Source organism: Anopheles ziemanni, chromosome 3 (genome assembly GCF_943734765.1).
Source record: "Anopheles ziemanni chromosome 3, idAnoZiCoDA_A2_x.2, whole genome shotgun sequence".
Classification (NCBI taxonomy): domain Eukaryota; kingdom Metazoa; phylum Arthropoda; class Insecta; order Diptera; family Culicidae; genus Anopheles; species Anopheles ziemanni.
Genome location: NC_080706.1, coordinates 62,894,705 through 62,914,805, shown reverse-complemented (window position 1 = coordinate 62,914,805; position 20,101 = coordinate 62,894,705). Strand labels below are relative to the sequence as shown.

The 20,101-nt window shown below is 45.6% G+C and overlaps 1 protein-coding gene across 1 annotated transcript; it reads right to left on the bottom strand.

Annotated features, from left to right (window-relative positions):
• Window positions 1-612: 612 nt before the first annotated feature.
• LOC131285214 (uncharacterized) lies at window positions 613-4,414 on the bottom strand. Its single transcript, XM_058314074.1, has 2 exons — window positions 2,429-4,414; window positions 613-1,515 (listed from the first exon to the last, which is right to left on the bottom strand). Exons 1-2 carry the CDS (start codon window positions 4,412-4,414, stop codon window positions 613-615), a joined length of 2,889 nt encoding a protein of 962 aa, XP_058170057.1.
• Window positions 4,415-20,101: the final 15,687 nt, after the last annotated feature.

Here is a 20,101-nt window from a genome sequence, read left to right as displayed (position 1 = left end):
GGCTTGGTGGTTGGCTGATTGAGCAGAGGTCCCTGTAGTGCTCCCTCTGTTTCAGTAGTTTGAAGTGAATACCAAGTTAATGCAATTGTAAATAAAGTATTATATATACAGTTAAATAGAATAACGAAGTACCAACCATTTAATCTCGTGAGGTGCTACATAACTACAGGTTGACATCTGGCAGGTTTTAGGTGCTTTTACAGAAGACAGTGGTCTCTTTCAATAACGATGTCAGCATTCCTTTAGGCCTTGGTTAATGACGCTTGGTTAATGACGCTGGATGGGAAAAAAGTTCTAATGATGCGATGTAGGGATCAATTAAGCAATGTTTTGCAAACGTTGTTAAAAAATACTTACCAATTTTCAATCGTCAATAACTTGCTTATAGACGATGTTCCTAGTAGAAACTGCTTGATCGTCTTGCCCTTCGGAATTGCTGATCAGCATACTGATGGTTGCCCTTGTCGTGACGCGCGATAATGCCACGTACAACTGACCATGTGCGAAAACATTCCTCGGAAGGTACAATCCCAGACGGTTGAGTGATTGTCCTTGCGATTTGTTGATCGCCATTGCGAAGCAAGGCTGGAGAGGAAATTGCTTACGACGGATCTAGAATGGTAGACCCTTGTCGTTGGTATCGCAGTAGATCCGAGGAAGCAGCACGTCATCGCCTAGTCGCTTACCCGTAAGTATACGGGCATGGATGCAGTTCGCCTTCATATCAATTATCTGCAACCGTGTACCATTGCACAATCCCATTTCGGTGTTGAGGTTGCGCAGTAGGAGAACTGAAACGAATCGCTTCAATCGCAGCCGATGTACTGGTATGCCGCTGATATTTAGTGAGTTCAAGAACTCTGGAGGCAGCTGGAGATTTTCTTGCTCCTCTGGATTCACCAGCGTGTCAACAGAACGGTATTCCATGAGTGGTTCCGGAATTCTGTCCAACACGACGTTGTTGATGGTGGTGACATCAGCGTTTAATGGTGATAGAATTGAGCGATCCGTAAAATAATGCGAGTGCCGATAAAACCGCTCCAGTTCAGTGTACACTCTGGTGATCAATGCATGCAGATCATCCTGAAGCTGATCGGTTCGGGGCGATACGATGTCTACCGGTATTTTTGCCAATGATGGATTCAGTCCGGGGAAAGTTTCGTGACGACCTTCACCAATTTGGAGCAAAAAGTCGGCGAACTGCTGCAGATCGCTAGCACGGTTCGCGTCGGGGGCAGAGCGTACACGCAAGTTGATCTGTAATTGCAGCTTGTTGAAGTGCGGCCAAAGTACACTCCGCTTGATGCACTGATCAATGATATGGCTCTCCGTTCTCTTTGGTACTATGGGAAGGATCTGGCGAAAATCACCGGAGAGCAACACAACTTTGCCACCGAACGGTCGTTGCACACCGATAATGTCCTGCAGTGTGCGATCGACGGCTTCGAGAGCGTAACGACTGGCCATCGAAGCTTCGTCCCACACAATGAGGACAGTCTCGCTTATCAGCTCAGCCTACTTTGATTGCATGGGAATCGAGCAGGTACTCTGGTCATCCAAATCGAGTGGCAACTTAAACGTCGGTGGACGGTTTTGCCTCCGCTGAGCAATAGCGCAGCGATACCGCTCGATGCTGTCGCGAGTGCGATTTTTCCTTGACGGCGCGTGTATGCCAGAAGCTTCTCGAGCAGGTACGATTTCGCGGTTCCTCCTGGGCCGTCAAGAAAGAACAGGCGATCGCCCTCAATATCTACGGAGTCCACAGCCGCTTTTAGGGTGTCGTACACTGGGAGCTATCGGATACATTTTGCTCTATCGATCGATATGGTATATCCACCAACAAGTGTTCATTTTCAGGATACTTGGTTCACTAAGCAATCGCGAACGTTGAAAGTTATCTATCGATATAGCAGTGGATAAAACGACTGTCAAACGCGAACAAATTTGTCGAGTAGTTGCTATATCGATAGATATTGCTATCGCGAACGCTAAAAGATGAACCCTATCGATCGATATACTATCCACTGCTAGGGACCAGTCGATAGCGAGTTAAACGTTCATTTTTGATGGTGGTACACTAAAAAATCGACACGAATCCACAATAACTAACACCAGTGAGCCACACAATTCGTTATTTCCACCAAATTCACTGATTTTATTGATATTTCTTTTCAATTATTTTCATCTGTTTACCAAATGTATCACTTGAGCAGAAAAATAAGGATACTTGGATCCAGCTGGATGACGATTGTCGTCCAGGCGATTTTTACATCCATAGAAAAGTAGCTAATTAGCAGCCAGAAAACTGGTTGCCTTATCGACCGATAATTTTATATCGACCGATTCAGAAAAAGCGAACGCGATGCAAAATTCGAGTAGATAACTTTATCGACCGATAAAAATGCATCGATCGATTGGTGAAACCTACTTCGTTCGCGATAGGCATCACTGTTCGTTGATCCTCGTTCAGCTGGTGCACCTTACGGAGTGTACGGTCGAGATCGGTCACTGAATACTGACGCTCACTTCTGATCAATGGGTTACCACCGTCTCCATCGATCAGGTGCGGCTGAACGTGAACGTAGTCAGCAAGCTGCGGCATACCCGGAATGCACGTAAGATCTTTGGCCGGTGTAGCGCTGCGCAGAAAACGGTCGATCTCGCTAACGGCTCGGAAATGCTCGATGTCACGCAACAGCCTGTTGTGGTCATCAGTCGCATCCGCCGTGTAGTTATCGCGAAGTTGTCGATGGAAGTCCTCGCTGAAGTGATCTGCAAACGTGTCCCATAGAAGTCGTGGGTTTTTTGGTTGTCCAGCTGTCAGGATCATTGCGAAGCAATAACGAAGCTGCCAGGGCATTTGAAATGATGCTGCTTCGCGTAGTGTCCGATCCCACACGTTGTCATCCTGCTGTAGACCTTCCTGTACGGCGGCTTGCTGGTATGTTGGACACACAGTGCCACGAACTGTGGGCAAATCCAGGTAGGAGGTGGGCCCTTTGCGGTAGCATAACAAAAGTCGCAAGCAGTAGCGCTCCATGTCCGTCATGGGACAGTAGACCATTCGCCCGATAAGCAACTTGTCGTGACGGGTGCGCCGTATCCACTGACTGCCCGTACGACTGTGCCATGGCTGCCGTTGACCTGCTATTGGTTTTGCAAAGCGAAAATGCGTAGGGACCTCGTGGTACAGAAGTGTTTTTGCGAATTCATCATGCGTTGCCAGTTCGAAGAAGCACGTCAACTCAGTATTCCGCGCACGTGCCAGAATGGTTTCACCCGATCCATCTGGTCTAAAAAGGACACTCTGCTGATTTTGCAGATGGATCGGTAGTGTAACCACGACATGTGATTTCGCCTGTACCTCGAAACGCATAATTCTCCAGCAGCTTTCAGATGCCGAAATGTACCGCACGTCGAGAAACATCTGAATTTCGTCGACCTCCTGTCCGAGGGAAACCGCTGCCCGATCATTTCCCTTGAAGATATATTTGTACAGGTACTTAACTCCTGTGATCGACGTACACACTTCGACGTTGAAATGACAGTCGTACTTGTGCAAGAGCCACGGATTGTATGGTACGACGTGTCGATTATCAAGCGCCACCCTTTTCACAATAACGGTGCGTCCGTTGTCCCGACGGCGGTATCCTGGATAGCCATTCTCGGTAGCGTGCGTCTGATCACGGAAGGATTTCGGGTATCGTTTCGAGCATACTCCGTCCTTCATACACGGAGACTGCTGATTAAAACTCCCACACGGTCCTTGCATCATGCATCGCATTACGGTGTGGTAAAGCTGTTCGTTGGCCGGATCCGGAATTTCTGCCGAAACGAACTTATCGTAGTCATCCGGTGTTTGAGGTTTGTCGTCGTCCCCTAGGATAAGCAACAGATGCGCATGGAGTAGTCCACGCTTCTGGAATTCGATGACGTACACTTTTGCGACTTCCACACCAAGTGCACCCTTGTTTAGATCATCCAGTATCGCGTTTTTCTTTGCATGAAAAACTCTGGCCGTGAGATCTGGTCGTTCGGACGCGTGTTGACCGGGTAGTAGGAGCTGGGTTATTTCGGACCACTTGGGTTTGCAGGTGATGGTGATAAATAAGTCCGGTTTACCAAAGGCACGTACGATGGCCATTGCATCCTGGTACTGTGCCCGCATGTACCGGTCGCTGGATGTACCTACGTAGGATGGCGCCAAAATCACTCGTCGTCCCGTGCTGCTGGACTCCTGATTTTTCCGAACGATGGCCTGCTCGGGAGTTTGTTGTTGGCGCTGTGTGTCGACGTTGGGCAGGGGTTGGTCACCAGCAATAATATCCCAGACACCCTGATAAAGTTCTGCCCGAAGCTGTCGTTGGTTATTACGCTGGTACATCAGTCGTTGAGATTCGACTTTGCAGTACATATCGACACAATACTGCTGGAAAAGCCGACCTGCCCGATGGAACAGCGTATTATCTGTCGGACGCCAGCACATCCGGTATGCAGCATGCCCCCGTGGGGAGATTTGCCGGCAAGATACTTCAGAATCTGCCGGCTGACCGTTCCGTTGTTCTGTCCGCACCGTTGTTCCTCGACGCATTGGCAACTCAATTGTCCAACCCACTTCAGCGTATGGGTGCAATAGCGGACATTGCATTGCATCTCTTTCGGGGTGTTGCTCAAAAATTGGGATCAAAAATCCGGTATTTCGTGACAGCACCATCAGCTCTCGAGCTGGTGCAGTTTGACCCTCAACAAAAAGCTCTCCAATCTCTGCTACCGTAGGTCGATTGTACCGACGTTGGTCGACACCTGCGATTCGCGAGTGTAGGCATATTCGAATATTCTCGCCAGCACCTTCCGACATTCGCTCATAGGCATGTGTTAAAAACTCTTATTGTCTTATTGGTCTGATGCTTAGATATTTAACCGTTTATTTAAGACGTAAATATTCAATACAATTAAAAGGTTGTATTAAAGTTTATGTCGTCCTTCCTCGGCGGTGGCACAGTTCCAAAAGCAAGGCTTTCTCCGCGCTCCGCCGAGGAAGACTTCCTTTCTCTCATCTTCTATCTTTGTCTCATTTTCTATCTATTCGACTTGGCATCGGGTGGGTCAACGTTCCCCGATCGCTTATAAGCTTCGATCGAGAGCTATCAGCTGATCGATGAGTAATGGATAAACATCGATCAGCTGACCGCTCTCGTTCTCCTTCCCCTCATGATGGAACGTTGACCCGACCGTACTCCTCGTGCCTCATCTCACTTCTCTAACTCACACACTGCTGTTCGTTGATTTGGCAACAGCATGCTTAAACATCGCCGCCAACGTGTTGTGGTCCGTAAGCATACGCTGCAGCGTCGACATAATGGATCGATTCAATCCTGCACGAAAGGACAATCTTGCCTCCAGTATGGCGTTATATTGCTCGACATCGCTACTGTCGTAAAAATACAACTGAGCGAATATTGGCGGATGGTTGGGTAGATGCGTTAGGGAACCAATACGGTGGCAGAGCGCTCCCTGAATTCGATAATTATAAACGCCACCGCCGGCAACGGTCACGTCTCGTCTTACGGGATCGTTTGGTTTGACCGATGCACCCATTGAAGTGAATGCAAATGCATTGTTGTACTTTCTGATGTATTTCATAAATAATGGTAGTTCTGGTGGAGGTTGGTCAAATGGGGCTAGCTGTGTTTCTGTAGGTGCTTTTCCTGGCCACTTGGGCGCACTACAGAAAGCGCAGTTCCGTTAGGCTCCCAGCTGATGCCATGCTGTGTGGTTATAACCCTCATGGTAACCCAACCCAATGCGCAGAGTGTTGGTACTGTGTCTAGCAATGAGCCGTCGCTGGCGCGCAGCTTCCGTGTCCCGGCGGAGTCATAAATCCTCCGGATTGTATTGCACCATGATAGGCTGGTGTAGTCTGACCCGAGCCGATGTTGTGGTTAAGGTTGGAGCCAGATTTTGGGATTTGGTAGGAGACAGAGTTGGTTATAGGGTTTGGACCGGTATTGAAACCGGGGCTCGGACCTGAATTGGAGTAAAACCGGTCACCGAGGCCGAATTAGGAGTAAAACATTCGGCCGGGGCCCTGGTTGGGGTACTAACTGTGGGCAGAGCCGCACCCACCTGAGGAAGTGTAGAGATTCAACCACATAACTTAGAATGTCTAAAAGTGTAACATAAAAATACAACTACTACTGACCTGACGATTACGGCGGAAGTTGGCTACACGTTGTCTGGTAAGACGTCTCGGTCGACGGTAGAGCGCACTGTTCAACCGATTCATGCGTCGATTCCGGTCCGTTGCAGTCTCGTTGGAGGGAGCGGGATATCTGGCCCGAATCGCTTCTTCGGCGGCATTCCGAAGCGTTGTAGGGGTGTTATCCATACTTCCGGAAGAATTGAAAGTCATAAGTTGCAGTAAAAGGAGGAAGACAAACGAAAATCAAGACCGCTCAATCCCACACACACGCACGTGCGCACGCACTCACATACACACACACACACACACACACGCCTCTATTAGCCACTAAGCAACAAATTACTATTTAGTACACAGACGCGCTGCATTTTTTCGTTAAACGCATTTGCCAAAAATCTGGGCATGCCTTCTATTTACTTTTCTTCTAGCATGTTGCTCACGGGAGCCGGAGATATCCGGAGTCCTGGGTTGACTTTAAGTTCTTGTCAAAGGACGGACCTCTCAGCCATCAAGCTACGACCCACGAACGCCGTCCCAACCACCAACCACAAACACAGACATATTCACACGCACGCAAATAACTTAACAAAAGCAACAACTACGGCGTTACCATTAACCACTATGCATCACTATGCTTATTGCTATTGCACTTCAACTTCATACTTCCAAGAATAACCCACACATCCACTGTTAAAGACCCTGGTGCCAGCATCATCTTTCGGATACTTTGCGGCCCGCAACAAAGCGTGCACCGAACTTAATTTTTCCAACACTTCGTTTCCCAGAAGCCAATGCGATTTCATGTAATTTATTAACACGTTAAGCGCGAACGCTTTCCGTTCTGCCAGCGATTCGTAGAAACGCCAGCCTACCTAACGGGCTCTGTCAGTCCGAGCAGGCCGACGCCGGCTTACGGGAAAGAACACTGTCGGCTCCACGGGACCGACGTAGCGCTTAACGTATTAATCACTATGCATCACTAAGATTATTGCTATTGCACTTCATTTTAAAATTTCCAAAAATAACCCATCCATCCACTGTTCAAGTCCCTGGTCCCCAGCATCATGTTTCGAATACTTTGCAGGCCGCAACGAAGCGTGCACCGAACTGAATTTTTTTTTTTCTGTCTGTCCGACGCCGACATTCGGGAAAGAACATTGTCGGCCGCACGAGACCGGCGTAGCGTTTGACGTGTTAAACACTAAGAATCGGTGTGATTATTCTACTATTAAAACTATTGTTTTATCGCAATTGGAATCCCCCCCCCCCCTCCCCCCCAAAACACACACACACACGTATGACGGGCTGCTGGAACTCGACCTCCCTAAAGGCACAGAACTCATCGCCTTGACTGTGCTTGGGGAGAACGCAGCCGAAGTGGAGATCCTTGCGGCCGAGGCCTGTAGTAGGATAGAGTCGTGGATGAGGCAGCACAGGCTCGTGATTGCTCACCACAAAACCGAGTATCTACTGGTGAGCAGCCACAAGCAGAGGCAGGCTTCGTCCATCTGGATGGGTGATTCCCAGATTATCGCACAGCTTCAGCTGAAGTATCTGGGAGTGATGCTGGACGACCGGCTTTCCTTCAAGGCGCATATCGAATATGTGTGTGAGAGGGCAACGTGATCTGCAGCAGCTATCTCGCGCATCATGCTGAACACCGCAGGACCCAGAAGCAGTAAACGCCGCCTTCTAGACGGTGGCTACGTCAGCGTTCCGGTACGCGGCACCAGTGTGGGCAGATGCCCTGAGCGCCACAACGTACCAGGAGAGGATTTTAAGGGTGCATAGGCTACTTGCTATACGGGTAACCTGTGCATACCGGACGATATCCTTGGATGCAGTCGCGGTGATTGCAGGGATGGTGCCCACGTGCTTGTTGGTGGAGGAAGACGCTGAGTGCTATCGACGGAAGGCGGCAGGAGGTGGCAGCTCCAGGGCGGTGAGCCCAGCGGTTCAGCAGGAGTCGATGCGGAAATGGCAAAGCAGATGGGACAGTTCTAGCAGGGGACGATAGACACACACACCCTTATCCCAGACCTCGCGTCGTGGGTAGGGAGGAAACACGGAGAGATCCTTTCCATTTTTCCGACAGATGACCACTAGGCAAAAACTTGCATGCAAACTCCTAATTTGGTGTCATCTCGATTTCGGCCATACAAAATTTAGGAGAAGTTAGGAAAAGTCAGGAGTTTGATCCACGGGCTTATGAGCGTGTGTGAGTGAGAACGTACAGCCCAGATCTATGCATGTGTTGGTGCGAACCATGGAATTTATGTATGTAGTAGTGATAAATGATTTCTTTCGGTTGATGCCGCAAAAAAAATGTCAGACACAAATAGTTAAAATTATGAAACATTTATTTGACACTCAAAACATGTTGGAACAATTTTTACAAATACTCACGTATAATACTCTAGGAAGTAAATGAATCCACGGGAACTGCTTATCGCTTCGAGTGTATGAAACTTCCGGTCACAATAAACCATCGCGAATCAGCACTCTTCTATCCTGCGGTTCGATTTGGTTGTAATCGTCTAAAACGGGAGTGAGATTTCATTACGCTGCAACTGGTACGAAATGAACATTGGCATGCTTGTGCTTACCCTTTTTAACAAAGCCAGGATTGGCGACACCGATTGCGTCGGAACTTCCGACTCCGACTTTGCCTCCTCGGATGTAGTTTCCCCACTCGCTTTGTCGGCTTCCTGAGATGCTGGTCTCCTTACTTTTTACAGTTTATTTATTTATTTTATTTATTTACTTGTCCGCCATAAAGGCCCCACAAGCCATTTCGTATACATTTACTTAATTCTAACACACAAAATTCTTAATCTAGTTAACAAATCTCAGTCCTTCTCTCGTAATGTCAGTGTTCGTATGGAAGTCTATTGCGCAGTACACCTTGTTAAAGCTTTTCGTCATTGCCGTAATTGGTTCGTTGCTCCCATATGTTGTGTTATGCCGGGTAGTAGATAATAAATAATGGTGTCGTGTGGCGGTCCGAGGTACATGAAATTGTATTTTCTCTAAAATGCACGGTGCGTCAATTTCTCCTTTTAGTAATTTTAGTATAAATAATGCCTTAGCGTTTTCTCTTCTTTTTTCTAATGTCTCCATTCCTAACAGTAAGCAGCGCGTGTAGTATCTAATTGAGTCCTGGTTTGGCCATTTTAATTTGTTGACGGCATAGCGAGTCAGTCTTTTTTGTACACTTTCGAGTCTGTTGGTCCATTGTTGCGATTGCGGGCACCAAATAATAGATCCAAATTCTAGTATTGATCGGACTAGACTGCAATAAAGTGACTTTATGCAGTGAGGGTCGTCAAATTCGCTCGTCAATTTTTTTACCAGTCCTAACGCTTTGTTGGCTTTAGACAAACATTTTTCATAGTGGTTTTTAAAACTCATTTTTTCGTCAAGAATTATGCCTAGATCGTTGATCGTTGTAGCTTTTGTGAGTAACGTGCCATTGATAGCGTACATAAAATTGATTGGGTTTCTATTACGATAAAACGAGATACTGCAACATTTTTCCGCACAGACTGACAACTTATTACGATCACACCATTCAACAAATATGTTTACAATGTCTTGTAGTCTATCACAGTCATTATCACAGGATATTGGCAGATACAGTTTTACGTCATCGGCATACATTAGGTGACTAGTGTCCGGTAATACGAAGGAGACGTCATTAATATATATTAAAAATAAGAGTGGTCCTAAGTTACTTCCTTGCGGAACTCCTGACGAGTTTGTAAATTGACTAGAGTACCATTTTCCGTATTTCACAAAGTACACGCGACTAGTAAGGAACGACCGAAACCAGGTCAGGATTGGTTCTGATATGCCTAGCCTATCTAATTTTGCTAGCAGTATATCGATTGATATTCTGTCGAAGGCGGCTTTCAGGTCGGTGTAAATACAATCCATTTGCCCTCCTTTGTCCAAACAACTCAGACAATCCGAAACAAATTCTATCAAATTTGTGGAGGTTGAGCGCTTGGGCATGAACCCGTGTTGCTTGAACGATACGTAATTTTTTGTTCTGCCGATGATCGCGTTGTACACTACTATTTCTATTAATTTGGCACAAGCTGATAGGGAAGTAACTCCCCTGTAGTTAGTAGCCTCTTTGCTGCTTCCTTTTTTGTATATTGGGATCATGTTGGACGTTTTCCACAAGGACGGCACAGATTTTTGCACAAACGATAGACGAAAAAGACGCACTAGGTGAGTTAAAAGACTATTGCCGCAGTGTTTTAACACCACAGATGGAATGCCATCCGGGCCAGGGTTATAGGATGGTTTTAATTTATTTATGGCGGTCTTAACTGTGATTTCATCGACCACGATTGAGTTCATATTAATCATGTCATAGGGAACATTTTGCAGCGCATTTTCAATCGAGTGAGCGTCAACGGGCCGGTGGTCAAAAATGTCGCTAAATCTAGACGCGAATAGCTCAGCGATATCATTTCCATTGGATGCAGTTTTATCTTTATATGTGATGGACGAGGTGACACTTTTACATGAAGTTCTGCTTTTCATGAAGCTCCAAAAACGTTTTGGGTTTTGTTTTAGATCTTTCTGAATCCTCTTCATATAATTTTTGTATTGGTATCGGTTGACGGCCCTGTAGCTTCTACATGCCGTTTTTGCTCTCTCTCGTATTATTGGACCTCTGTTTATACGATATTGTCTGTCCATAGCTTTTTTCCATTTTTTCAGTGCCTGTAGTTCTGCTGTTGACCATGCCGGTTTTCTACATGGTCCACATCGTGGAACCATTTCAACCATCACAGAATTGATTTTCTTTGTGAATAGATTTACGGCTTCGTCAATGGTTATCTCGGTTGCGTAAAGATCGTCGAAATTTGTTTCTAAAAACGCATTATTCAATTCGTCGAAATTAACCTTACGAAAATTCAGATTACGCTCGGAGTCATTAACGATGCATGGAACATTTCTCGGAATTCTACTCATTTCGATCTCCAGTGGCGGATGATACGAGTCAATCGGTAACAATGCGTTGAGTGGGTGCACTACGTCGAACAGTAACGAGTTATTGTCTACGAGAACTAAATCTAGTTTTCTACCCGACGAGTTTGTGATGTTGTTTATCTGCGCAAGGTTAAACTGATCAATCAAGTCTTTGAAATCCGTATTACTAAATAATTGACCTGTCATTTTCTGATTGAAATCTCCTAATATTATAATAGCGTCGTGGCGTTTCATTTTACTATAGATCCATTCGATGCTTTTACATAGGTTGCTAACGGTAATTTCGTCGTTACTAAGATATGGTGGTATGTAAACGGTGCCTAAGTAGAGCACACCCTTGCCAAGATCTATCTTGACAAACACCATCTCAAGGGAGCTCACGGGCATTTCGCAGGCAGACGATACATATTTCGATGATACGGCCACAAGCACCCCACCACCTCTCGCGCGAGTGCTATTTGCCGTGGATCGGTCCGCTCGATAAACAAGAAAGTCATCCCCGAATATAAGACTGGACGGAATTGTATCATCCAACCAAGTTTCAGTAAACGATAGTATCTCATAGTCGGATTCTAACACAGCCATTCGGAGCTCATCCACCTTTGTTTTGACTCCTCTCACGTTTTGGTAGTACATGAGCATTGAGCTACCATCAGTTATGCAATCGGTTCGGCTGGTGATGGATGAGTCGCGCTTAGTTCCGTCTCGGGTGGTTGACCGGTTAGTGGTTGGAGTGTAGATACCATAAGAGTGTTGTCCGCCGGTCGCCAAAAATCCTGCGTTGGACGACGACGATCAATAAACTCACGATACACCAAACCACTCGGCCAAGTTTCCGGCAGCATTGCAGTTTTCTCGAAGGAGGCAGGCAAACCAACCTTATAGGAGACGTAGGTGGTGTCACTAGCCGCACGCAATCGAGAGGTCAGTGAGAAAACCATTATATCCTCCGTTCCAACGTGTTTTTTAACCATATTCTCCACCTGCTGCCTCGGGACGTCCGGTGCAATGCGGGTTAGAAAGAGCCAGAACCTGGGCTCCCTTGGTGGTACTATTCTAACGGCATTGTCCGGAGAAGAGCTTGGTGCTGTTCCCATTTGCAGAGGTTTCCTTGTTATCGGTGAGTCAACAAGCCTACGTTTAGGCGTATTCGTCGTGCGCCTGTCCGACCCGTTGGCTAGGTTGATAGCAGAAAGACTTCCAGGAATAACATCACGAAGAGGCCAAGAAGCAGGAGCAGTAGTGTCTGTAGTAGTGGTCGTCGATTTCTGAGGCACAAGTTTATTAACTAACTTCTCCATTTCAGCACTCAAACCATGAAACAGTTCATCTTTCAAAGCGTCCAACTTTCTATCAATTTCACTTCTCGAATCATGCTTGTTCTTCTCATGCAAGTCCTTGCAGCCCTTGCAAAACCATATCAGCTGTGCGTTGGGACGTTTTAGTTCTTTCAGTACATTTGCACTACATCCCAAACATTTATAGTGGAAAACGGCCATACACATGCCGCAAGCATATTCGCCAGCATCCACCAAATCGCTACACGCAGGACATTTGGCATCCATCATTCAAACTTCAGTCTTCGCTATACACACCAATACAACTTAACACACCAACGACGAATCTTCGACACCGAACAAACAGCGAGCAGAGAAGAAAAGTGGAATATCTCCTGCTATCCCGCGAACACGATCGGCACAAAAACAACAATGACACAACACAGCATTCACAATTGTAAAAAAGCGTGCATACAGTAGCTAAGACTGCATTAACATACAGAAATTTAGGAAATTGCACGGAGCAGAAGTAAAGTTGTGATAACACCTTGACAGCCTTGACAGCCTCTCAGTTGAGTGTCTCCATCGAACTGAAGAGAACAATGTTCTAGAATCACTCAAAGAAATTACAGATCCGCAGAAACTTAAACAATTACCACGATTAGCTTTGCTTCCGCGTGTGTTCAACTCACTTCTTGTTGTGATACTGATCCGGCTTCTCGAACTTGTCATTTTTTCACTGAATTTCAACGCACGGTTCCACTAACACAGACAAATTTTTGAATCGCTGTGTCCAGACACGGGAAGTTACGTTTATACCACCCGGGTTGGATCCGACAGAACGTTGATTTATACAGATGAGCGGGACAGGCAATGACGAGCTACACGATAAAAAGAGATGGCATACTTTACATCTTGTGTGCAAAGACCAAAGTATGGGCCAAGAGGGGTCAGGGGTGGGAAAACTTGTATGGTAACGGCTAAATTGACTAGTGGGTGGCAAAATTTTTCCGACAGATGGCGATACCATAGAATCTGCATATTGGCAGTGAAAGTTGGCGCCAACATTGGCAATGTGTGCAAGAACTTTGTGCCTCGTACGCCTACCACGGTGGGTCCCCACACGCACACCATTCGCCAATACTCCATTCATTCTACCTTCCACATACAGGTGTACACTAATTTTTCTTCCGAATTTCCGAAGCCTTCCGTAGAATCGGAAGCCAATGCAACTCCCACGGTAAAGCGTTCCCCGCTGTAGCGCGTGTGTTTTCCCCGATAACCGTCGTGTTTCTTTCCCCTTGGTTACCCGTTGGGCAGGGATTGCATTTATTGAATAACTACAACTACACATTGTATGACGAATTATTCCAACACAAATGGCAAGAGCATTGGATTTACTAAACTGATCTTGATTTTCTACCTACGTTGTCCTTGTTATTTTTAGGAGTAGCTAAAGTTAGGGCGACGCACACAATGACATGAAAATACAGGGATTTTTAGATGATATCATAACAGTAGCAGTAATAATTCCAACTGCAGCACATGATATTCCAACAGTACCAGTTGATTTTATAACGCAGTCATGTTTACTATAACTGTGACAGTTGAAACCAGAATCGTAGCAGTTGATATTACAGGGTATCGATTCATATAATGGAACATTTGAATCAGCTGGTGTAATGTTTCAAATCGGTACTGGAGAAGTCCACGCCAGCTCTGTAAGTTTGCAATCAAATAATGGAATGTTGCATACAGTTCCTGGAGGTATGCAATTCTTCTCTGGAACATAGCAGAGCGCGGTTTGAAATTCTGTACTTTTGTGGAACCCTAAAAATGTTGAATATGTTGAAAAATGTCACATTTAAAAATGCTACCGTGCTGTTTGTGTGTTCACGGTGTGTGTTTAAGTTTTTTACATGGCGATCAGTTGATTGTTTACGACGGAGTTCTGTTAGAGTCGCTGAATAAAAAAGTAATGAAAATGAAATTTTGTCCGAATTCCGTGTTTGATAGTGTGTTTTCGATAGTTTTCGTTCATAGGTTCTGAAGGCCAACAAGATGCCGGAACGTACGAGTGACTTGTGCAAAGGCGAATTCATGCTCCATCATTTTAGAGACGAGTGCGGTTGGTATTTCATTGGCTGTGGTCAACTAATTTGAAGTCGTGACCCTTCCTCATTTTAACATGAAGAAATGGACTTCTTCCTTACTCAGAAACACGTTGTCGACAAGGAAACCCTCGAGGGGACAGCAAACTGTTCCGTTTGCTTGGAACAACACGAACAACCCTTAACGTCCTCTTCATATGCCACCGTTTTTACCACACTTGTCATTTGATGTAGCGCTCCCTGTTTGCGCAGAAAATCTCATCCAGGAGATTTGAGCCATTCGAAAGGCCTGGGAGGTCGTTTGCCTTCCTGTTCGAAGCATCATGAAATGAAGATCGGCCAAAACCACCACCAAGCCGACGACGGATCGGACGAAGGACAACACCGTCCAACACTCTCTGGTATCGTTGCAGCCACTGATGGGGATACAGTGCGAACAGGAAGAGATGAAAAAAGCGGATGGTTGGGAGGAGGTGAGATCCCCAGACAACCACCTAGCACCCCCATCGAACAGCGAAGTAATCTGCAAATTGCCGAGGCCGGGCTCTGCGCTTTCGAAAAAGAAGAAGCACCATTACCCACCCTACCTTGGGGCGGCGTTTCCACGAAAGGTCCCAAGGGAGCCTATGAGTTTCTAAGTTTGACCAAATGGACCGGGGAATCAAGAATCAACGATGGGGACCAGCAATACGGCACTCCTACTCAGCTGACACGGTCGCTTAAGCCAGTTGTTGAGTGCACTTCAAGGTTCTGTCCGCATTCCGGTTAGAGATCGAACTTTACACCCTTTGGGGTCTGGTAATCAGCGTAAACGGCGAACGGAGCTTCATGCAATTTATTCTTAAATTTCATTGACCAGGCGACTGATCTTCTCCTCTTTCTTCAAGTGGAGATCTCAGGGGCTATCGTAAACATTTGCTACGTAATCAAAAATACGGCTACGTAATCCAAAATTGCGATTCATGGCCATTTAAGATAAGTAAGGAATACATTGTATTCCATTGTATGACATAGCGTTCCATTCTAACCATGACAAACGCTACAATTTTTTATGACAATATTTTACAAATTTACACTTACCCTGGACATATCACCTGTAAAGTTGTTTTGCAGAAAAACGGGAATCTTATGGGCAAGGAACGCAAATAGAACGTGCCATCACTATATAATGCATGTGTTTGGCAGTGCACCCTACATGGGAAGTATGAAATTGGCAATATGTAGCTGTAAATATTGAGTTTCTGTGCTGCTAACTAGGTAAGCAATAGAACGTACACCGCCACTACGATACAATATATCTGCAATAAGTTGGATAGCATATCACGTGTAAAGTTTTTTAAACACCGTATATTTTTTCCAAAAATGATCGATGGCAGAACACAGAAACACAGAAGTAACATCCCCCCACAGCTCGAATTCTTCTCGGACACCCAACAAAACGTTTTTTCCACAGTCCAGAGTGGAGTAGAGTGGATGCTGGAGGTCGAGCCCCTCAAGCAACACCAAGTGTGCCCAAAGTGTGCAGGGAGCACCAAACGTAAAACTACAAATACCGGCGATCAGACACAGTGGGCTGGAGGTTGGGCTCCTGAATCAACACCAAGTGTGCCCAAAGTGTGTAGGGAGCACCAAACGTAAAACTACAAATACCGGCGATCAGATACAGTGGGCTGGAGGTTGGGCTCCTCAATCAACACCAAGTGTGCCCAAAGTGTGCAGGGAGCACCAAACGTAAAACTGCAAATACTGGCGATCGGACACGGTGGGTTTTTTCGGGACAAACGATGTTCCGGCACCGTGTCCATCCGGTCCGGATAGCATTTTATCAATTCGAAGTGCTCCCTGCACGCTTTGGTGCGCATGTTGTACGAGTGGGCCCAACGCTCCAGCATTGCTCGCGCCGCGAAAAAAAGCGGCATGAGCACCGTAGCAGCTGACGAATGGTATACTACTCTAAGAGATTTTCGTTTTGATTTTTATTTTCAGCGAACCGGACGCTGAATTGGAGGATCTGGGATGGACGTCGAGATCGATGAGACGAAGGTGTGCCGGAGGAAATATAACGTCGGCCGCGTTGCACAAACGCGCGCACTGCGTTGCAGTGGCTCCGGTCGTACCCCGGGCGTACCGGGGAAGTGTTCCTTCAGCAGGTCGTGCGTAGAGACGCGGATACGTTGACCGATTTGATTACTCTGCACGTTGGCCCTGGCAGCCGTATCCTCTCCGACTGTTGTAGAGGATACAATCGGTTGTCGGGCTTTTCGTTCGAGCATGACACGGTCAACCATTCCCGTCACTTCGTCGACCCGCACACACTGCGTTGCAGTGGCTCCGGTCGTACCCCGGGCGTACCGGGGAAGTGTTCCTTCAGCAGGTCATGCGTAGAGACGCGGATACGTTGACCGATTTGATTACTCTGCACGTTGGCCCTGGCAGCCGTATCCTCTCCGACTGTTGAAGAGGATACAATCGGTTGTCGGGCTTTTCGTTCGAGCATGACACGGTCAACCATTCCCGTCACTTCGTCGACCCGAACGATGCCGAAATCAATACTCAGCGAGTAGAGAACGTCTGGAGATGGCTGAAACACTTCCTGCGAGGTACCGGTACGAACATACAGTCTGCTGCAAGTAAAATCGGACGCTCGAAAAATGAGACGGTCTGCTGTCTTTCCGCAAGCCTACAGCATTCCCGGAACCGAATATTGACCTTCAACGTATACAATTCTTTTCATTAACTCTTTCACTACGTAAGAAAAATGAAAACGAAATCAAAATCGATTGTTTTACTGAGATTCGGCACAAAATGTGCGCGAAGACCCGAAAAGCGGACACGCAAGTAAAATCGGACAGCTAGGTTTCTTTGCCGTTTGGCGCACTGCAAGTGACTTAAGGTCGTTCTAGTACCACATTTATGAGTTGGCCACTATTGTTCTTTTTAGTTGCAAGGTGGACAGCAAAATGAAGAAACAAAAATACTCAAATTTTACACAGAAGCAACAAAATTAAACTTGTTAGTATCAGATGGGCTTATGCCCAGATTATGATCAGTAAGATGGTCCAAACATGAAGGGAAACTACTTACGAGGAAACCAGAATAGGATTGGATAATGTTGTGAAATGAAAGTTTGTTAATTTCATTACTGAAGCCCTGAGTTTAACGAGATCAATGAAGCATAACCCAGTAACCCACTTGGAAACGTGGGAAGAAGGATCTTAAAGTAAGAAAACAATGATTAAATGAAGAAAATTCATCATATATATTAACATAGTCAAAGGTATTAACCATTAGCTTTCATATCAGTTAAAAAAATCTTGAAGTTTGGACATGATTGATCAATCATATGGTATCGTAACTCCGTCGAAGTTCCTGGGAAGCTGCATGTCATACACGCCATCATGAACAAGGTGTATTACATCAATATTTTCAAAATTAAATCAAAACCTAGCACCTAATAACTAATATTTGAAGCAATATTTTGTATTCTATCAAGTTTATAATCCAAAACACACATTGCTGGATACTAGATTATGGGTATTATTCAACTGCCCAAACTGCTCACTACCGCCATCCAATAACAATACACTTGTGGGTAACAAAGCACTTGTAGGAACTTATGGTGGTGGTTGTACGACTACAAACCAATTTAAAACTTCTTGTGATAATTGAAAGACGTAAAATAAAGAGTTTATGTAAAGAAAATTACAAAAAATAAGTTGGAAGCACGCCAAAACGGCTACAAGTTTTTTTTAGCTACAAGTGAAAACTTGAGAAAATACTGAATTTCAAACACCTGTTTTGATTATTTGCATTGCGTAAAGTGAATTGTGTAAGAAATTTATAATAAAAAATCATTTGTTGCTAAATTTTAATCAAAACATTATAAATAATCCAAACGCACACCGCAATAACACCATGCAAGGATCGGAACCAAGCTCAAACGAGCATACACAAACCATCAGAACCATCACTACTAGAAATACTACACCTTCTGAAAACACCAGCGTTTCTCACGTGGACTTAACTTCTACTTCATCCACATCGAAACCCCCGCAGCAAAGAAAGATTGATTGCTTTTTTCATCACCAACGTCTATAATGAAGCACCTGTCTGGCGATCAAGTAGCCCAAGCATCGATTGCCCTTCTAAACCACTCTCGATCTATTATCAGAACGTCCGCGGTTTGAAAACTAAAACGACAGAACTGAGGTTGACATCTACACTGCACTCCCATGATATTATTGCTCTGTCTGAAACTTGGCTGGACTCAACTATACCTTCGAGCTTGATTTTCGACAACAACTTCATTGTTTACCGCACTGACCGTTGCGACCGCAATAGTTTGCATGCACGCGGAGGTGGTGCATTTGTGCTCATTGCAATCCGAAACAAACTGGTATCAAGTGAATGCTGCTTGCCTGATAATAATCTAGAAAGCGTGTGGGTAAAACTTACCCTTTTATCTGGACACTTATACATCGGTAACATATACATACCTCCAAACAAGAGCAACGATTCTCTGACAATGCGCCACTTATCTGCAACTTTCGAAATGATCAATAGCCTGTTAAAACCGAACGATCTTCTCATTATCTTGGGCGACTTCAACCAAAGCCTGTTGAAATGGCATAATCAACGCCCATTAACTGCTCCCGCATCCAGCCATGTTCATCGATATAATCCAGCTTCATCTTCTTCGCCAGTTGAATGTAATCCAGAACATTAACGATAGAACGCTCGATCTTGTTCTCACGAACGTCGAAACAGCTCAGAAAACTGATGTTAGATCGCTTCTAGCCGAGGAATATCTATTACCGGCCGACACACATCATCCTCCACTCCTTGTAACAATTGATTGTAGGCGACAATCCGTCATCATTCGAGTCACTCGATGAAAGGGTTGAACTTTAGGCGGGCTAATTTTACGGCCATAAATCATGCTATCCTTAACGCCAACTGGGAAAATATGTACAATGCAGCTACTATCGATAATGCTGTCGACTCCTTTACATCTACATTGACCAGCATTATCAAAATACATGTCCCATCCAGCAAAGCTTCACGCAATCCACCCTGGGCAAACGCCGAGCTCAAGTCTCTGAAAAGGCGCAAGAAAACTGCATTAAAAAAAAGAAACCGCTATCCTTCCGCTAGTAATGAACTATCCGCTAAGCTGCTACTCAGAGCTTATAGCACATACAACAGGCTGCTTTACGACGCTTACATCTCAAGGACCCAAAGCAGCCTGCGTAACAACCCGAAGGCCTTCTGGAGTTATGCTAACGCCCGTCGCAAGAATCCAGTCAAGCCGTCGTCGATTGAATACAACGGCCTGGTGGGATCTTCGGAAAAAGAGATCTGCGAGGTTTTCGCCGCTAGATTTAGGGATGTGTTTTGTCCAAGTATTACCGACAATGCAGCCATCAATCGCGCGGCCAATAGTGTACGTCAAGACGTTGTCAACCTTCAACGCATTCATTTCGACGGCCATTCCATGAGCAAAG